Genomic DNA, 20,905 nt, shown 5'->3' with positions numbered 1-20,905 from the left:
TTGCCTAGGATTCAGGCAACATTACAGTGTACGCAGCAGCAATGCATGCGTCAATCACCCACTCAGTCCTGCTGACAGGAGTAATGCAAGCTTCTCTGGCTCGCAATTCCTATGTCAAGACCAGGAATAAAATGGGAATATCTGCAAAATCTGGTATTTCTCTCTAGAAACAGCAAACACAAAACGAGAGCTGTTAATAAGTCATTTACAGCAGTCTAGCCTATTTATAAATAACTATTAAAGCAAACAAATGCTGATGACTTTACATGCATTCCTATTCAGCTACAAAACACCTGTTGCTTCCTGAATATCGAAAATGGAATGACTGGCCATTTTTTCCTGAGAAAGCTGGTAACAGTACTCAGACACAGATATTATGTACAACGTGAGCAGCAGCATTGCTATTTTCCATCACACATAAAATCCAAACAAAAACATACATTCGGATTATCAACTATGCAAAGAGGTACGGTGGAAGCTTTGCAGAAACACAATGCCTTTTGATCAGCCCCCAAAATAGTCAACCTTTTTTTGTCATCATTGCAGAGCATGTGTAGCATAAACACTCACCGGCATTATGGTAGGTCTTCAGTCTGATGAAGAATGGAAAGTTTCAGAGGAGGTGAGGTCCAGAATGACAGCACTCTCTAATCAAGGGCAGCTATTCAAAGTTCACCAATAACTGTCTTTTTCTTTGCTTTCCCTATGGTATATTTTTTCTGTTAACCATATGCTACAGGAAACCGAACTACAGAAATATAACTAAAGGAAGGTGAGTTTGGAAAAGGCAAGAGACCTAACAACCACTAGAAGTATTGGAAAGAAATTGGTCACACCAAGCAGTGCCCCCGATAACAATCACCCAATGAAAACACATGTTGAGCCTAGGTGCAGTGCAGAAAATAATCTTGCTTTAACTGCACTACTTAAAATGTCACAGTCAGCCATGTGGTCCTGTAAAAGTGCAGGACCTGGAGGAAATAGTCTTGACTGCCCCCTTGTGCTGGTCCTGCTTCCCATTCACCTGTTTCCTTCTTCTTTCTATGGCCATACCTTGTTCGCCTCTACATGCACACTGTAGGACATTGGGAATATTAGTTGAGTGAGGTAAGAATCCACCTCACTTAATACTCATAGTACTGGCAAGTTTGAACCACAAAAGACACTAACTAAGCCTGTGCTCGACCATCTAGTAGCTTGGAACAAATGCCGTCAGGCTTAACTTCAAGGCAATGTGTAAAGTATTTATGCAGTATTCGAAAAATCACACAAACTAATTTGCAAAAATAGAGAATATTTTAGTAAATAAAACAACACCAAAACAATAAAAATTCAACAAGTAGAACCCAAGTTATGAATTGTTTAGCTTTAAGGTTCAAAATAGAGCAAAAAGTGTCAAGCAGCAACCATTGTCATCTTGTTGTGCTTCACTAGGACAAAGTAACAAATTATAGCCTACCATGATGGGGTATGAGTTAGATAAAGGCACCAGATTCGACCCAGTGAAAAGCTTTATCTTTGGACTTAATCTCTAGGATTGAAGTAAAAAATCCTCAGCGGGGCAAGGCAGCAGGCTGTTGCCGAAGAGGGCTCCACGTCATCGGATAGCTGCTGGATGAGTTCTATGCGAAGCTGTTGACGTTTGGCAGGAACTCCAAAGCGGGCTAAAATTCTAATTTGGTTCCCAGAGAAACCCCCTCGCAAGCTGGATACTTTTCGCTCCTTTGCCAGTGAAGATTTCTGCCCTCCGACATGACCACTTTTTTGGAGCTCAGCTATTCTAGCGAGGCAAGTCAGCAGGCTGTAACTGAAAACGACTCCATTAGGCTGAACAATTTCTAGACACGGTCTCACTGGATCGGATTTTCTGCTGTAGAGAAGAACCAGAATCTGTGGTTCTATTAGCAGGTTAGTCCTGGTTCTATCTCGGTTCTCAGAGCAGAAAGTGGGCAAAAGTTTTTAAGTCCAGGTTTTAGGAAACTTCAGGAGGAGAATACATTCACACCAGCCAAGGGTCCGCAACCACAGGGACTGCACTTGGGAGGTCATGACTCATTACAACAGATGCCTGCAGCAGGGTACATAGCTGAATCCTTCTGTCTCAGGTCAGAGCCCCCTGTGCTCATTCTGAGGTGTGGCCATGGAAACGGCCATGGAAACGGGCAATGCCACCCTAGTAGTCACTACAATCCAGTTCTGCAGCACCTTCACCCTCTTACTCTTACATGCTGAATAGGAAGACAAAAGGAGGCAGGCCTGGGTGTGAGCTACATCTGCCGGTGACAGGGTAGGAACCCTTTGAAGCTCATGAAGTGTCTAGGCACAGTCCACCAGCTCCCCCATGCCATCCTGCTCAATGAGGTAAAACCCCTCTTGTCAACCAAGGATTTTCTGGGAGAAATTCACATCTCACCACAAAGGAGCCATTAAGCAGTCATGTGACACTGGCATGAAGGCATTTCCAGTGTAGAGTGGAACATGACAACTTTTTAAAAGTGTCATTTTTGAAATAGTAATATAAATTCTGACTTTATACTGTTAAGGGGCATCTCAGACCACTCGCCTGTGCTGTTCGCTCTCTCTTGCAGGGAGAAAACTCGCAGGAGAATTTACCCTATCTACCCTAATTATCTGAAAATCCCTGGCGTATGGAAAGAACTTAAAAACACTACTAAACATTTCTTTGATGAAAATACTACCTCTGTAGAATTGCCGTCCATACTTTGGGAGGCTTATAAGACGGTCCCCCGAGGACAGGCTATAGCCTCCATCACGGGGCATAAACGATCACAACAAAAGGAACCGGCGGAACTAGAGCTCGCCTTACACACGGCACACGTAGCACACATTTTGCCTTGAACTCGGCCCATGACTTACAGCTGCTGCAGCAGCGCTACAGAGACCACTTATTATTATTAATTATTATTATAACATTTTTATTATAAAATTTTTATAAAGCGCGTAGTCACCCGTAAGTATCCCAGCGCTAAGATCCAAACAACTGAGGGTCAACCGGGGCAGAAGGAGAAGGTAGATCAAGGGAAGAGATGCGTTTTCAGCCGCTTCCTGAATCGCAGGTAGTCTGGTTCCGTCCTAAGGTCCCTGGGAAGGGAATTCCAAAGGCGGGCAGTATTAACAGAAAAGCGCCGTCCACCCGTGCGCGCCTTCTTGACTCTGGGAATGGTGATAAGGTACTCCTGGTCAGAACAGAGGGATCTTGGGGCTTTGTAAGGCCTGATGAATTTTCTTAAAATAGGGGGGCCTTTATCTTGTAGAAGTCTGTGAGACAGACAGAGAGCCTTGAACTTCACTCACTCTCTCACTGGGAGCCAGTGAAGGAGTTTCAGGGCAGGCTTGGCCGAGGATCTGGTAGGGGTATTGGTAAGGATCCGGGCTGCGGCGTTCTGGATCCTTTGTAATTTGTTAAGGGTTGCCTCAGGAGCGCCTAGGTAGATGGTGTTACTGTAATCCAGCCTTGATAAAATAAGGCCTTGGATTAGCAGTTTCTGAGAGGCCGGAGGAAGTAGAGGCAGAATCTTCCTGATCGATTTGAGGAGCCCGAAACAAGTACCCGCGATTTTTTTGGCTTGCGTCTGAAAAGATAGATCTTTTTCAAGCCAAATTCCTAGGCTCTTGATCTCCGACTTAGGAGCAGGGGGTTCACCCAAGCAGGAGGGCCAGATGTTCTGAGATAGGAAAGCCCCATCTGGCCAAGGAGGAGAATATCTGTCTTTGAGCCGTTAAGTTTCAAAGACGAGCTGTTCATCCATCCTTGTATTTCTGCCAGACAGTTGTATAGATCAGACGGTGCTTGGTTCGGGTGGGATAGGGACACCACTAATTGAGTGTCATCAGCGTAGCTGATGATACTCACTCCGAACGGGTTGACAACCTCCTCCAATGGGGACATGTAGACATTAAATAATGTCAGGCTTAGGGATGAGCCCTGGGGCACGCCGCATTGGAGGGGGCTATCGGGGGAACGGGTGTCATTCTCCCAAACCTGAAAGGAGCGCTGGCCAAGGAAGGAGGAAAGCCAGGTCAGCGCAGTGCTCTCCACACCGACGTTCTTAAGTCGTTGGATTAGGACCCGATGGTTAACGGTATCGAATTCCGCACTGAGGTCGAGAAGGATCACTGCCACTGACCCTCCTGCGCCCAAAACTGCTCTGGCCTCCTCCACCGCTGCGAGAAGGGCGATGTCCGTGCCCTGTCCTGGCCGGAATCCAGTCTGCGAGTATCTAGGCAGATTGTTGGTTTCCAGATACTGCGAGAGTTTTTTGTTCACTAGCTTTTCAGCAATTTTGCTGGTTCTGGGGAGAAGAGAGATTGGCCTGTAATTGGCCAAATCCATGGGGTCCAGAGAAGGTTTTTTCAATAGCGCCTTGACGACGGCCGCCTTCCAGCTGGAGGGAACTTTTCCCTGTAGCAGTGAAGCATTTATGAGATTAGTGAGTGGGGGGACGATGGTAGGGGCGACTTTCTTAAGGATACGTAGCGGAACAGGGTCCCTAGGGGATCCACTTTTGATAGAGTCTAGCGTGGTTGCGACCTCTTCTGCAGTTACTGGTCCCAAAGAAGTTAAACGGGGAGAGGTGGGGTTCGTATTAATACCTTCTTCCTCGCTGAATTTAATGGGTGGGATGGAGGCAAGGATTTTCTGAACCTTCTCCTCGAAGAATTTGGCCAATTTAAGGCATTTTTCTTCATCTGCTTTGGGATCTGGCGGAGCCTTTGGTCCGTGGTTTGGGGCTTTAAGCAATTCTTTTAAAATGATAAAAGTTTCCTTGCTGGAGCACGAGGCGTTTTCTATCCTTTCCTGAAAGAACAAGCTTTTAGTATTGCGAAGAGCGAGCTTATCATTTCTTAGGGAGGTATGGAAGGCATCCTTCTTGGTTATCGACTTATCCTTCCTCCAGTAGCGCTCGGTTCTTTTACACTCCTTCCGTAAAATATTAAGCTCAGGAGTGTACCAGGGGGCAGGGCTCACTCTTTTGATTCGCCTGAGGGTGGTGGTTTTGGGAAGAAGTTTGTCCAGTGAAGAGGTGAGCCATGAGTTGAACTGTTTATCAGCGTTGGTTGGGTCTAAGATTGGGGAGGGGAGAGATGCCCTGAGGATGGTGGTCCATTCGTCTGGCACAAGTTTGTGCCAACGTCGGTCAGTGACCCGGGTTTTGATTTGCTGGATGGATGGAATGAAGCGATGCCAAGAAATGGGTATTAAAAAGTGGTCTGTCCAAGGAAGGGGCAGGGGGGCGCTAGTGGTAATGTCTGTGATATTAGTAAAGACCGGGTCCAGAAGGTGCCCCTTGTCGTGGGTAGGTCCTGTATTAACTAACCGAATGTCAAAGGACATAAGGTCGAGAAGTAGTTCAGACGCGGTTAGATCTTTGGGGTCTGAAAGGTGGAGATTAAGGTCTCCCACAATAAGGAAGTTGGGAGAGGAGGATGCTATCTGAGAAACAGTGTCAACAAGAGCACTTAAGAATTTCCCTGGGGTTCCTGGCGGACGATAAATCAGCAGCCCCGAAAGGGAAAGTGCGGGGATATTTGAAGAACAAAGTGGCAGCTTTCGCAGTCTTCAATGTTGGCATTACTAGATCTGCAAGTGAGGTATTCTCTGTGGATAATCGCAAGGCCGCCCCCTCTGCCAAGGGGTCTGTGTAAAGTTTGAATTAAATATCCTGGGGGTAGGGCATTAACAATATCAGCATCTGACCAAGCAGTAAGCCAAGTTTCAGTGAGAAACAAAATGTCAAAACCGTGATCCTGAATCAGCAAGTTACTTTCATGAGTGTGCTTAGGGAGGGACCGACAGTTGAGGAGGCCCAGCTGTAGGCCGGGCTTACCTGCGGTGATGGTATCAGGGTTACATAGTTCACACTTGATGTAGGGTTTACCTCCTGCATGGATGTAACTACACTCCGGATTTTTTGCAGAGTGAAGTGCTAGAAGCCTATCCCTCGTGTAGACCACTCGGTCATTGGAGGAAACGGGCAGAGTGACTGGGCCTGGGTCCGGCTGCGCCGTCCGCTGCGCGAACGTGGAATGCACATTATTTGTAGCAAGTTGGGGGCGTGGCCTCGGCCGAGTGGGCGTGGCCTAAGGCCCGACTCACTCGCTGATGGCGGCAAACAAATTTGTAAATTCCGCGGCAGCGTTTATCTCTGCTGCGCGGATGTGGTGGAGTGAAAGCAAGTGCCCCAACAGGGAACAAAGAAGGGAGACTGGTGAGTTTTTAAAATCAGCTCAATCACACAATATTTTTAAAAATGGCGAATTTAGCAACAAGACCTCCCGGCTGTGCCTCAGGAGTTTAGTATCTACTCGAGCTTGTAGTCAGCTCGTTTAAGTAGGCTGGAGGGGGGCGTGGCCTCGGCCGAGTGGGCGTGGCCTAAGGCCCGGCTCACTCGCTGATGGCGGCAAACAAATTTGTAAATTCCGCACCAGCGTTTATCTCTGCTGCGCGGATGTGGTGGAGTGAAAGCAAGTGCCCCAACAGGGAACAAAGAAGGGAGACTGGTGAGTTTTTAAAATCAGCTCAATCACACAATATTTTAAAAAATGGCGAATTTAGCAACAAGACCTCCCGGCTGTGCCTCAGGAGTTTAGTATCAAAGCACCAAACCGTAAGCTACATCACTGCGACAGCACACAAAGTTTACGATATAGGGGATAAAGCGGGGAAAATGTTGGCATGGCTGGATAACAAAAAGGGAGGGCCCAGGGGGATACAACAGTTGTACTCGAAGGCAGGTATCCTACAGACACATCCGGAGGAGATAGTACATACACTGGTCGATCACTTCAAGGAAGTTCACACTCCAGACCGGGAAGTACTGGAATCCGAAGCGCTCAATTCACTCAGCCACATGGAAACCCATACCCTCCCACCCGAGGCGGTCGCGGAACTAGAGGCAGACCTCACGACCGACGAGCTACAGTCTGCCATAGGAGCTATACAATCTGGGAAAGCGCTGGGCCCCAACGGGATCCCCATAGAATGGTACAAGCTCATGTCCGACACGCTAAGCACGCCCCTGCTGGCAATGTATAATGATAGCCTAGCAACAGCTATACTCCCGCTGGATCAACGTACGGCAATGGTTGTGGCGATTCCCAAGCCAGGTAAACCCCCAACAGTATGCACCTCTTATCGCCCAATATCACTCCTAAATGCAGAAGCCAAAATCTTAGCGAAAATACTAGCAAATCGACTGATTCCCCACTTCCCACTGCTGATCCACCCGGATCAATCAGGCTTCATGCCACACGAAACACTGCTCTTAACCTCAGGCGGGTTCACGGAATACTGGCACGGGTTCCAGTGCTGTCAAGAGCCAACTGTGATAATGTCACTAGATGCCAAAATGGCTTTCGACTTGGTAGAATGGCAGTACCTCTTCGCAGTCCTAAGCCGCATGGGCTTTGGCCCTAAATTCCAGGCCTGGATGCGACTCTTATACACTGAACCAATGGCTCAGGTAACAGCCAACGGCCACATATCGCATACTATACGGCTGGCAAGAGGAACGCGCCAGGGCTGTCCGCTGTCGCCGTTGCTGTTTGCGTTGGCATTGAAACCATTGGCGACCTTAATTAGGGCGACCCCGTTGCTAAAAGGCATTAGCTGGACGGCGGGGTGGGAAGATCGCATCTCCCTCTACGCCGACGATATGCTCCTATACCTGACGGACCCTGACCATAGTATACCTGAGCTTCTTGAAATTTGTAATACACGCGGGAAAACATCAGGCTACACGATAAACTGGTCCAAATCGGCTCTATACAGGTCCAGATCCGTCGCTCCCCGCTGACTGCCCGATCGTAATAGCCAGAGACTCATTTAAGTATTTAGGCATACACGTCACTAGGGATGCTGCAGACTTCTTTAGTAAAAACCTGGCGCCCTCTCTAGAGCCAAGGAAGCGCGATGTCAAGCACTTAGCGTCCTTGCCCCTAACACTGCTGGGAAGAGCAGCACTATATAAAATGATGGCTTTGCCGAGGTTCCTCTATGCTCTTGACAACACACCATACCCGATAACGCCACAATACTTTAAGCAAGCCGCGGCGCAGGTCTCGGCCCTTCTGTGGGGCAACCTACCGGCGCGGATAGCCCAAATTAAATTAAATAGGAGCTGGTGTGATGGCGGAATTGCATTGCCGAACCTACAGTTATATTACTGGGCGGCCCAACTCAAAACCATCAATCACTGGATACATACACCCCAAGACGATCCGGCATACTGAGCAGACAGAATGCAATTAGGTACGAACAACTTGCTGGCGGTGCTCTATAACAGAGGTCAGGCCACAAAACGAATAGGGCCCACAAAACAGACGGTCGCGTTGTGGTATACGGCACTGGCGAAATTAGGATGGAAGGGAACTATCACCAAACTCACCCCGCTCTGGGACACCAAGGCACTGGGACAGTTAAGGAACAGCAAAGGCTTTACGCAATGGGATAATATCGGAATTTCCACGGTAGGGGACATGTGGGATAAGGGGACGGTGGTTACTTTTGCACAACTCCAACAACAATATGATTTGGGTCAGACTGAAACTTATTGATATGTGCAAATTAGGCATGCCTTACTAACGGCAATCCCAGCAGACACTGACGTCCCAGAGGCCTCGCCATTAGAAGACCATCTACTCACAGATTTCATGCAACAGCGCGCAACGTCCCTCACATATCGGAAGCTCCTTAACAATATGCCCGACCCTACACTTAAACTCCGGGACCAATGGATTAAAAAGAAAATACTGTTAAAATGGGCCTGTGAATCATTTGTCTAGCTGGACCCAAGTAGAAATTAAGCATTATAAGTTGTTACAATGTAACCCCAGTGTTTTCAGATGGGAAAGCCATCAGTGGTACCGCGCAAATTGACTTTGGGCTTTTTTCACTGCTGGGATATATAAAACATTAGGTACACCGTCCTCCCTATTAAATATCATGCACCCTGCCATATGGGCATTTAGGGCCTACTATATGGTGACTTATAAGTACTACAGAGGAAGGTCTAGGCCAGACAAAAGGTTTATTTTGCCAGGTTGAAGTGGCAGTTAAAAACTGCCCACACAGGCTACAAGGGCATGCCTGGAGATATGTGCATAGTGCTACCTCAATGGGTGGCACAATGAGTGCTGCATCCCAGTTGTGCTGTAGCATTTAATTTACAGGCCATAGGTACATATAGTACCATACATGGGGGCTAAGTAAATTAAATGTGCTAATTAGGTGTATGCCAATTTTACCATGTTTAAAAGTGAGAGTGCAAGCACTTTACCACTGGTTAGCAAGAGTAGAGTGTGCAAAGTTCTATGGCCAACAAAAATGGGTAGTCCCATAACATTCTCGTAGTTGTTCTTAACTGCCAGACCAATTCAAACTAGAATTGCGTCATAGGCATTTACTGAACGTAATAATAGAATTCTTAACAAACACACATCAATCAATAATTATCTATTCACTTTAAGAGAGAAGGGAAGAGCTCTCTGCTAAATAATTAGGTGGGGTAGACCTAGAACCGTGTAAATAATGAATAGAAACAATTGCAACTAAAATGTGGAAACAATGAATAAACTACAATTTCAAAACCTGTGTTATTAGCAAGGAAAATGAGATGCGTACCAAAAGAAGGCGAGAGAGTAGAAGTGGACGGAGTGCAAGCTTTCAGAAGAACAAAAATGCACAAATTTCCCAAAAAATCTAGTGTTTTCTTTCTGGCATGGTAGCAACCATGCTTCATTCTTAGATCACCATAGTTTTTCTTTACCATAAAATATATAAATATTTGACATTACTATATAATTATTTGATATAACTATTTCTTAACTGGCCTGTTTTTTTTTAACAATGTGCAGCTTTCCTCCCCGCCCCCCCCCCTCCGCCACCACCCCCTTTGCTCAGCATTGCATTATCTAGACAATGAGATGTGGTGCTCATTTTACATTTACCGTGTTGACTTGTTGCCAAAGATGATATGACTCCAGTTCTCCAAATATTTTTAACTTGAAGTTCAAGGAAGAGCCTGCATGTGTCCTTCATTGACAGCCGCAGTGATAACTTCACATGTCACACCAACAAATCCCTATGCAGCTGTCATGCTTGTTTATTGTACAGACTTTACAATTAACAGCATGGGTGGCATTGTGATTTGCTGAGCAAAGCAACCCAGTGCTATGAGAGACCAGAAATTTCCTTTACTGTCTGCTTGGCTCTCAAACAAAGTGCGGGTACAAAGGTCTCACAGTTTGCATTTCATGTGGATGATCCAAGTATTTTTTTTTTTTTATGTTTTATTTTTGTAAAAATTTTACGAAGTTTTATATAGTGCAAACTTGACCCAGTATCGGGTATCAGAGTGCTTACATAGCACCAGTTGCGTTACATGAGGACACATTCATTTTTGTTAGGCACGGGGGAGATTAAGTGATTTGCCCCGAATCACAAGATTATCAGCGTCATTGCCGAGACTCGAACCCGGTTCCCCAGATTCGTCGGCCGCCCAAGCTGTTAGGCCAACTCCTCTCCCCTCAATGTATGAGGCCACTGTGACATGCACAATTATTCCAGGGCATTCCTTGCTCATAATGCAACAAACTTGGCAGGGCCACACTTCCTCCTGTGTGATCCCACATTCTTGTGGTACCTGACTGCTACCCTGACAAAATAACATTGTATCAGATTTTAAACAGATACTCAGCCGTTTGTAACATTTTGCAGGTTGTGGAACACCTCTCAAACACCCCTGTTGACAAGCCAATAATGATTTTGAAGATCCTACCATTGTTCGGCAGTACTGGTATGGTCCTGCCTGGCCAGCCCTCACACGAAGCAATTACTTTATATCTTTATACATGGACACAAACTGGTATGTTGACAATATTATTGAAAATGGTCAAATATGTTGGAGCACCTGTGAAGGCTTGTCTTGTTTGTAAGTCTAGTGATTGGCTAAGATTCAGCTCCGTACAAGTCCCTCACAATTATGTAGATGTAGGGGTGTTACTGTGCCCTCTTCCTGGGGTGAACAAATGTCACTGCTCACAAACGAGGAACATAATTTAGGAGCTCGTGGGTTCATTAGGTAGGTCAATCATTAGCAGAGGAGTTGAATTTTTTGAAAGTCACATTTCAAGGTCTTTGTCTTCTTGGTATTTCAAGAGGTGATAATGCTCAAAATGAAGCAATGCAACTGTAAGCTAGTTCCCTATAACTGCTTTTTGAGGTATTTCAATTGATGTTCGTAGCCATAACACAATAACTGAACTGTAGCTCCTCTCCAAAATAATAGTTTGGGGTTTAAAAATCACAACAATAAGGTGGACGCACAACTCACACGAAAGAGTGGCTGTTCTGTAATGTGCTAACAGTAAATTCTGCTTACTGTGCACCCAAAACGCCTCCCTAACATAAATTCACTGTGTTTCAATAAAGAGCATGCCGTAGATCCCACACATATACCTTAAATGAGTTGTCATGCAACCTATGGTTGATGGTAGTCGCCTGCTACAAAAGAATACAGGGCTCATCTGGAGATTCAGTTAAAGGAATTGCATGCATTTGTCTACTGCATCATCAGTAGACATCTGTACTGCAGCGCAATACATGTTTTTACTGGGAGTTCGAAAGAACCTAGAAGACAAAATACCATATTTGAGCAGTTGATGGTTTTATACAATTATCATGGTAGCCAAAACAACATACTGTCTCAATGCTGAAACTCATAATGTCGGTGGCCATTTGCGCACATGTCAATGTAATACGTTTATAAAATATATCTTGTGAAAAATTAGATCTTTGAAGCTGTATAGGTAACCCCATTCCTATGAATTTTGTATTTGTAAAGTCGGCTACGCCTGGATTCCATTGTTGAAGGATGGCAGAATTGTTTCTTCTGAGCAACAGTTACCTGTTTCGGCCAACCTGCCTCCTGGATATCTGAGTCACAACGATCCAGATTCTAAAAGAGTCAGTACATATTTGAATTTATAGACTTTTTTGTTTTATAGCATGAATACAGACTACAAATGTAATTAATCAAATTATGAGCAATTAGCATGTTTTTGATTGAACAAATGTATTGCTGCTTCTTTTTTCGTACCCTTTCATTCGAAAATACTTCTGCATTCTCATGTATTGTGTGTTTTTCTGAACTGTCAATAAGCTTAAATGTTCTAATTTCAGTTCTGAAGAACAATAAATAATATTTTAACTCTTGTATGGTATACCAGTTAAGACTAAACGGTCCCCTTGAAGTTGGGAATTGGGTGCAAAGAATGTGCTAAAGATTTGACACTTTCTTCAAATAATTTTGGTACCCAATCTGCCACGCCCTACTACTATCATTTTCTATCAATAGGTATAACTCTTAGCTGGGTCAGCCCAGTATTCAGGTTCCAGTAAACCTATTAAATTCTTTGCTGATTGTGATTACGTTTTTTACCCAGAATTATCCTCATCAAACTCGTGTGCCTCAGCTGGTTGCTGTATCAATACCACATCTTTCTCAGCTGCTGCTGCAGTGTTTGCCACTACCAGCTGTCCTACCTTCCTACGAATGCTCCAGCAAGACCCAGTTTGCAAAGCACCTCAAATGACTTGTAAAGAACATGGTGTGGATGTTTATGCCAATGATGTTGATGGTGATGACAATTACAAAAGTTATCAGAAAGCCAATCAGCAAAGTAATGCAGCATCTTCCAATGCATCTGATTGGACTCACACAGAGCATGGTACGATGTCAGTGTAGAACTCGTGTTGAGGATCTATACATGTGACAGCATTGGTGTCCAATTGTCGGTCTCAACAACTTCAATCAATCAGCATTTGAAGAGCACAGCACTGTCCCTGCAGGTATCTGGTCGCTGGGGTGCAGTTATGTTTAAAAATATATATATATTTCTTTATTGAGTTTTCAAGTGACAGTGTATTATGGTTCACAGTATAATAGTACTAACACCAAACCGACAGCGTTCACACCCATATAGAGAGTAATAGAAGCAGGTATCCCGAATACATCTAGTTTAGTGGTAGACCATAATCATCCGAGTGACATGGGCGTCCGGCCAGGTAGTACTTCAGCTAAAATATATTTGGCCTTGACAATTGAAAATTCAGTTAGAAATAAATGAATTTAAAATTAAATATAACTCATAAAACCCCATACCTAGGACATCTATGGTCTCTATTGGGATAGATGGCATGTAGCCTCTGGGGAGGAGATAAACCGTGTGTATTAATTTGTCTTGTATTTATTTAAACTGGGCGCAGACTGAGACTTCAAAGACCCCACCCATGAATTTTTAGCCAGTCGGTAGGAACAATAGGCTCATAGCTGAGATTCTGCTAGGTCTCCTCTGTACAGAGCGGCATCAGCTGGGTCTCCTCTGCACAGAGAGCTCAGTAAATGTGCGTTATGAGTTTACGCCCACTCACCGTGGACAAAAGGCCCACCTGCATTTGTAATCAGGAAATGACTGCCATAACTGATTATGGCCCCTATTTTGGTGTATTGTAGGAATTTCCCCCCCCCCCAACCGAACGTCTTAATGGCCTCCTGTAGTGTAATAAATCATTCCTCCGGGTAGAGGTCAGACAGCATCAAGCGTCATTTGCCATCTATCTATTGCCATCACACCAGCCATTTGTGCAAAGCAGCAAATTATCCAAATATCTAAATCAGTAGCATAAGGTGCGCGCCAAATTGTTCATTGCACCGTTCACTCCCAGAGACCGCCCATCATCTGGATCTGACGGCCATGATAGGCTGAATCAAGGACTCAGACCGTATCAAGGAAGCTAATAGGTGACCAGCTTTGTTGCCCTCCATATACCATCTGCGCCTGCCAACTTTATGGGTATGTTTCTCTAGACGATCCCATATTTCAATCATGTTTTTACGTTGTTGGTCCCAATCACTCTGCAACCCAGGCTTACTGGTCAGTTGCTTCTCCAGTGTCTTCCAGAGCCGACAACTGTTTACCCCCCAGGATGCGGCATATGCCAACTGTGGCAGTCAATCACACTAACTGCACTACCAATTTCTCTGTATCTCAATCAGAAGCCCTATAGCCTGTGCTTTCCCAGTTAAGATCAAAGTACAGTACTGAGGTTGTCCTGCAATGTGGCCTGAAACCCATGGTCTGTTAGCGCGTCCAAACGAACCCCCATAATGGTATGTTGGGTATCTGGCATGCCAAGGAATATTTTACCAGGAGTGGAGAGGGGTTGGATATGTACCAAGCAAAGTATTGGGCATCTAGTACCCTAAATGTACTTTCTCTGTGGGACAAAAATGTAGTCTAGCTGGCTATAGATATTCACAGCTGGTGTAAAGCAAGAATAAGAAAGAGTGTTTAGGTGTCGTAAGCACCAAATGTCAATCAGGCCCTTGGATGTCAGTATAAGTGACGCGGACAGGTGAGGTTTAGTGCCTAGTTGGGAGTAGATCTATCAAGTTGGCCAACAAGGACACAATTAAAATCCCCCGCCCTGATAACCTCTGTCATCACAGAAACCTGGGTGGCTTCCAACACGGAGCCAGTAAAGACATTGTCATTGTGTTGGGGGCATATACATTGATCAAGCAGATATCATGGGCATCAAGTGTGCCTTCCAGTAGTCCAAACCTTCCCTCCATGTCTAGTTTTATCTGCGTTTGGCTAAACAGAATCCCCAGGGCCACCACTATGAAGGGCGCCTAGTGCATACCCATTATAGGAGGTGGCATATACCAGATCATCATCTTATATCTCATACTCAGTCCTGCCATGTATAAAATTGGAGGTGAATGTTGTACCTTCCACACCCACTAGTGAGGCCCAAAGTCCAATACATTGTACACATCATCCATGGAAACTTTCCCCATAAACAACTGAAACCCGAACCACATGATCAAGAAAAAAACAATAAGCAATTACTACTCATCCCAGAACCCACCCTCAGGCAGAATCCACAGCCCCCATGGCACAACTCACGGTCGAAAGGCAGTAGGGTTATGCGTTGTCGAAGTACCCTGGCCATATGAGGGAGCTAACACCACTCAATAGGCCCTAATGCAGCACAGCCAAGCAGGAGAAAAATGCACAGGTGAAGCAGCTGTGGTATAAGGACTCCAGCAGCTCATCCACTCATAGCAGTTGCAGAACACGACCAGCAGCACACACTTGGCACTAGCAGGCACTAGAGCAGGCAAGCAATAGGCAGAAATCCCCAGCAGCAGCCAGCACAAGTCCTCTACTTTGGAGCACTCCCAAAGATCAGCATTCGTGAGTAGAGGGGGAAGGAGGACCAGCAGAGTCACACACTTCAATGTCCCAGGCACCACATCCTAAAGCTGCACACCGCTATCCCAAAGTGCATTTAAAAAAGCAAGAGCAGAATACAGGGGCACCAACGGTGGTGGCCAAGGCCCCGCTCACCGGCCCCCCCATGAGGAAAGGGGCATACACCATTGAATGGCCTCCCTCGCTGCCTTATCAGATGACAGGTGGAGACCACATCTAAAAGACCCCTTGGGAGGCCTGGTCTCACGACTTCAGGGGCAGCGATGAGCGCCCCTCCCTCTGGGCCCAGGGCCTCTGCCAGCCAGAACAGGTATGTCATGCCCAGGCCCCTCTCATGCCGGGGTGGCCCACAGCAGCTCAGGGACTCTTGCCTAGAGGTCTCCTCCACAGTAGCGCTCAGCCCCCGCATGGCCCCAACAGTGCCATGCTGGGTCCAGGCAGGCCACCTCCTGGCACCCTTCTAGGCCATGCAGATCTGCTCGGGCTTTCTCCTTCTGCACCTGAGGGGGAACACGATCACAGGGAGCAGCCATCAGGGCCTCATCATCCGTTCCCACCTCACAATAGAAGCATCAGGGGTGCCACTCCCTGCCACAGCAAGCACACCTGTGAGTTTCTGCTGCACTGTAATGGCGGTCTGCGGTACAAGCAGTACGGCAGAGCCTTTCTCGATGAGGACTCCTCTCCTCCGGTTCCACTGGCCCTACTAGGGCATCAACTACCGGCTAGCTTGAATCCAGTGGCACAGTGAGCAAGGGACCTACATCTGGGCCTACCCATCCCACGTAGGGCAAAAAGTGCTACGCAAGCCAATGATGAACGCAATGCTGAATAAATCATACATTCACCTCCAGTCAAGAGATCTGGGTTAAATCCATTGTTTTTTTGTTCACAATTCCACCGCATTTTACACCTAGTCATATGCAAATCAGTCTTGACCCTGTTCCTTATGGGAACAGGTCAGCCCGAACTGCCAAGCCAGGTCCTCCCTGGACCAGAAAGAAGCATCCTGGGACCGGTTTCGGGATATTAACCCTCATCAGCCAGGCTAGTTTGAATCCAGTGGCACAGTAAGCAAGCGACCCAAGTCTGGGCATACCCATCCCGCTTAGAGCAAAAAGTCCTACACAAACAAATGATGGGCGTGTGTTTGTTAAGTTAGACTAACAGCATGTATGCTTTCACCTGTTAAGGTATCATAAAACACTAGATAGATTTCAGGTTTGAAAAGATCGAGTTTTAAGGTTTTCCAAAACGTTATGTTGTTTTGTTAAATTTTGCAAGCAATAGAAGATCATTCTAGAATTCAGGTGCCTGGTTCTGCAAAGTTCAGCCTCCATATCTGGCTTGGCAAGGCAAGAAGTACTTGCATTCTTATTGATGCAGGCAATTTTGGTTGGGGGAGAAGCCTATCTAAGAAATGTATGCCTGTAGAATGCAACACGGGTGGCATCAAATACCCTGAACATCTGCATTACTGCATTAGTCAGTGATTTTATGCCACGTGGCAGGAGAAATAAACGTTAGCAGGTACTATGTTCCTTATACCTGACTCAGAGAGTCTCTGGAGCAAATGGAGATGGACAATTACTCAGAGCAGGTGGTAAATTAAAGCAATAAACTCCTCAGAATATGGAGTACTATGCATAATTATGAAAAGTATTTCTGTGTCAGCACTGTTTTATCACATTTCCATTTTGGCTGCCGGGCATCTCTTAATATAACTCTGCCTAGCTCCTAATCCAGACCTTAATTGGCTAAAATGAAAACATTGCCTTATATATCTAAATTAATAATCATTTTAAATATATAACAATATGTTTATTTTTTTTGCAGGTAAACTGTGATATAAAGTGGGTTGATGGTTCAAAGCCTTTGTTTAAGTTCAAAAGCCACTTGGAATCAACAATTTATACACAGGTATGTAATTAAACTTTTAGTTTAGACAGTCACATGTAGAAGAGAAGAATACGCAAATATGCAGAGCTCTCACATTTTCACATTCCTACATGATCTAGTACATGCTTTTCTTTGCATTCTTGTTCTTGTAGCATTAATTATTAACAATGAAGTTATGTATGCCCTCTCACACCACTCCCCCTTGATTCTTTTCCATTCTCTTACCATTTACCTTTAATTACACTTAGATTTAATTATTTTAACTTGCAATACCAATGCTTACCAATGCTAAAGTGCATGTGCTCTCTCGTCTAAACATAGTATAATTGGTTTGGCATATTTGCTTTACTTTGAAATCCAAAATGTACTTTTGGGCTTCTAATATAGTGTATATACATACATGAAGTTGACAATTGACATTAACCCAAATGAAAGGAAACATTGGCAACAATTCTCCTCAGGGAACCTAGATCATTTTTACTACAAGTATTGAGAAAGCAAATATGTGTGACTTGTTTAGCATGTGGATTGGGCTGGCACAAACCACAAAAATGTCAAACCCACGGGTTTTGTTAATGCTTGTTTGTTTATTGGTGAGAAAGTTAAAACAACAGTATGTAAAAAAAGATGCTGCATAAAATATCGTGATTTTTTAACTGCTTTTGTCAGCACTTGCAACTCAGTGTTACTAGACCACTTATCAAATCATTTTGAATGTGAAAGCCATCTTGGAAGGATGTAGTAGAAAAAGTATCCTTTTACATACATCACAAGGATGTATGGCAAAGGATATCTATTATAAGATCATTGAACTTTGTGGTGACTTGAAATATCTTTTTAATATATGACGAGGGCATTTTATTCCTTATAATACATGGTCACATTATCATCCTTCCCACAAACTGCTTACATTCTTAGTGTCTCACTCTTCTTATGAAAGAGATAGATTGTTAGCAGATATGTTTAACAAAAGCAGAATGTGTAGTGTAATATTGAACACACAAAAAGCAGTTTGTAATTTTTAGTAAAAAGATATTACAATCAGTTTCATGTAAGTCGGATAAAAAATACTGTTGCTCAGAATGTGTAGAAACATTTAGAGAGATTCTGTCTTTCCTATAATAACCTATATTGCAAAAAATATACATGTTGAGACAAAGATCTCCTTTCCGCGGATCTGCTAAATTTAGAAATTTTTCCTGGTGCCAGATCGCTACAGTATGAGAGAGATGCCCAAAATATCGCCCTCGTTTCACTTTGGAGTACAACGCTCCCAGATAACCAGATCGTCCAGTCTGATATTTGTTTAACACATAGGCGGGATCACAAGGAGAGCGATAGATCCACTGGCTTACCACCACCAATTGTGAGGCCCAGTAGTAGTTTAAGATCTGGGAGGGCTATTCCCCCATCATACCATCCTTTTGTCAATTTATGGATAGCGGTGCGGGGGGCTCTACCGTCCCAGACCAATTCTGGAGAATATATAAAAACCGGGGAAGAGCTAGCATCTTAAATAGGGCAGCGCGACCTATCAAAGACAGGGGCAGGGACCTCCAATGTTTAACATCTGTTTTTAGCCGGGTCAGTAGGGGGGCTAAGTTGCGATCATAAAAAGGGGTTGGGTCAGGCGTGGCATAGATTCCTAGATATCGAAAGACCTCCACTGCTACTTCAATCATGCAATTCTGTGGGAGACGGTGAACCGGCCCCCGGAGCATGAACAGTACAGATTTACTCCAGTTTATTTGATATCCAGAGTATTTCCTGAAGTTCGTAAAGATGTTCTCCGCCTCCATTTGGTTTGTTGTTGTCTCCCTGAGCCCTTCCTCCTCGCCACGCGCCCGCCTCCCTGCTGCCCCTCCCACGCCCCTCCCCCCTCAAAGTCCTTTTATTGACAGAATACATTCTACTGGGAGACCTCAACTTTCACCTGGAAAAGAGCAATGACAGCAACGCCACCTCCCTTCTGGACAATCTCGCCAACCTCGGACTCAAACAACTTGTCACTACGCCCACCCACATCGCAGGTCATACACTCGACCCTATCTTCACCTCCAGCAAACATGTCTCCTTCAGTCACACTACTACTCTACATTGGACGGACCACAGCTGCGTTCACTTTAATTACAATAAGACCACAACTTACAACCACCCTCAACCTACTCTGCGAAGAAACTGGAACAAAATCACCATCGACCAAATCTCCTCATCACTTGTTCAAAACCCCCCTGCCCACTCTTCAAACCCCGATCAAGCAGCCACTAACCTCACCCAATGGCTATTCAACAGCGCCGACATCCTAGCACCGCTGAAAAAACGTCATATCAAACTAGGCAGCAAAAACGCCTCCTGGTTCAATGATGACCTTAAGAAATCAAAGAAACTCTGTCGCTCCCTCGAGAAGGCCTGGAAAAAAGACCCAAATCCCAACACCAGGGACGCCTTCAAAAACACCACCCGCACACACCACCAACTTATCCGATCTGCCAAGAAAGCCGCATTCAAAGACCTACTAGACAACAACGCCCACAACAGTAAGGAATTATTCAACATCGTCAAAGAATTTACCAACCCCTCAGCCAACTCCAACGACATCACCCCATCTCAAACCCTCTACGACTCCCTAGCTTCGTTCTTCCACAACAAAATTGCAGACATCCACAACAGCTTCGACAACCAACCCGGAGACCAACCCACCCAACCATCTGCAGAACCTTCACCCCCCTTGAACATCCTTAATGACTGGAACCTTATCTCCACTGAGGACACCATCCACTTGATGAACTCCATCCACTCAGGATCCCCCACAGACCCCTGCCCTCACCACATCTTCAACAAAGCAGATTCCATCATAGCACCACACCTCCGAGACGTCATCAACTGCTCCTTCAACTCCGCCACCTTCCCGGAGAGCTGGAAACACGCAGAACTTAGCGCCCTTCTGAAAAAACCCACAGCGGACCCCACCAAACTCAAAAATTACCGCCCCATCTCGCTCCTTCCATTCCCGGCCAAAGTCATCGAGAAAGCCGTCACAACCAGCTCGCCGCCTTCCTCGAAACCAACAAATCCCTCGACTCTTCACAGTCAGGCTTCCGAGCCAAACACAGCACGGAGACCGCCCTTATCGCAGCAACAGATGACATTCGAACTCTACTGGACAATGGAGACACAGTCGCCCTCATCCTCCTAGACCTCTCCGCAGCCTTCGACACAGTCTGCCATAGCACCCTTCTACAGCGCCTCAAAAACATCGGAATACAAGGAAAAGCACTGGAATGGATCACCTCGTTCCTCACCGGAAGAACCCAGAGAGTCCGCCTCCCACCATTCAAATCAGAAGCTACGGAAGTCATCTGCGGCGTGCCACAAGGGTCCTCCCTCAGTCCCACCCTCTTCAACGTATACATGAGCCCCCTCGCGGCCATCGCACGCCATCACAACCTCAACATCATCTCCTACGCGGATGACACTCAACTGATCCTATCACTCACCAAGGACCCTAACACCGCCAAAACCAACCTACATGAAGGGATGAAAGAAGTAGCCGAGTGGATGAAGCACAGCCGTCTGAAACTGAACTCAGACAAAACAGAAGTCCTTTTCTTAGGTACCTCCCCCTCCGCCTGGGATGACTCCTGGTGGCCAGAGGCCCTTGGAAAAGCACCCATCCCGACGGACCACGCACGGAACCTGGGCG

The 20,905-nt window shown here is 45.6% G+C and overlaps 1 protein-coding gene across 5 annotated transcripts in view; it reads left to right on the top strand.

Annotated features, from left to right (window-relative positions):
• DOCK11 (dedicator of cytokinesis 11) overlaps nt 1–20,905 on the top strand; it is a 1,133,414-nt gene that overhangs the window by 484,566 nt on the left and 627,943 nt on the right. For all 5 annotated transcript variants that reach the window (XM_086918718.1, XM_086918717.1, XM_086918722.1 and 2 more), the window contains 2 exons: nt 11,865–11,986; nt 17,140–17,223. In XM_086918718.1, the coding sequence (XP_086774844.1) occupies nt 11,865–11,986; nt 17,140–17,223 (206 nt within the window). The remainder of the gene's footprint in view (nt 1–11,864; nt 11,987–17,139; nt 17,224–20,905) is intronic.

The sequence above is a fragment of the Lissotriton vulgaris genome, chromosome 4_1 (genome assembly GCF_964263255.1).
Source record: "Lissotriton vulgaris chromosome 4_1, aLisVul1.2, whole genome shotgun sequence".
NCBI lineage: Eukaryota > Metazoa > Chordata > Amphibia > Caudata > Salamandridae > Lissotriton > Lissotriton vulgaris.
Note: the sequence above shows the minus strand (reverse complement) of the source record. Positions and strands in the feature narration are given on the sequence as shown.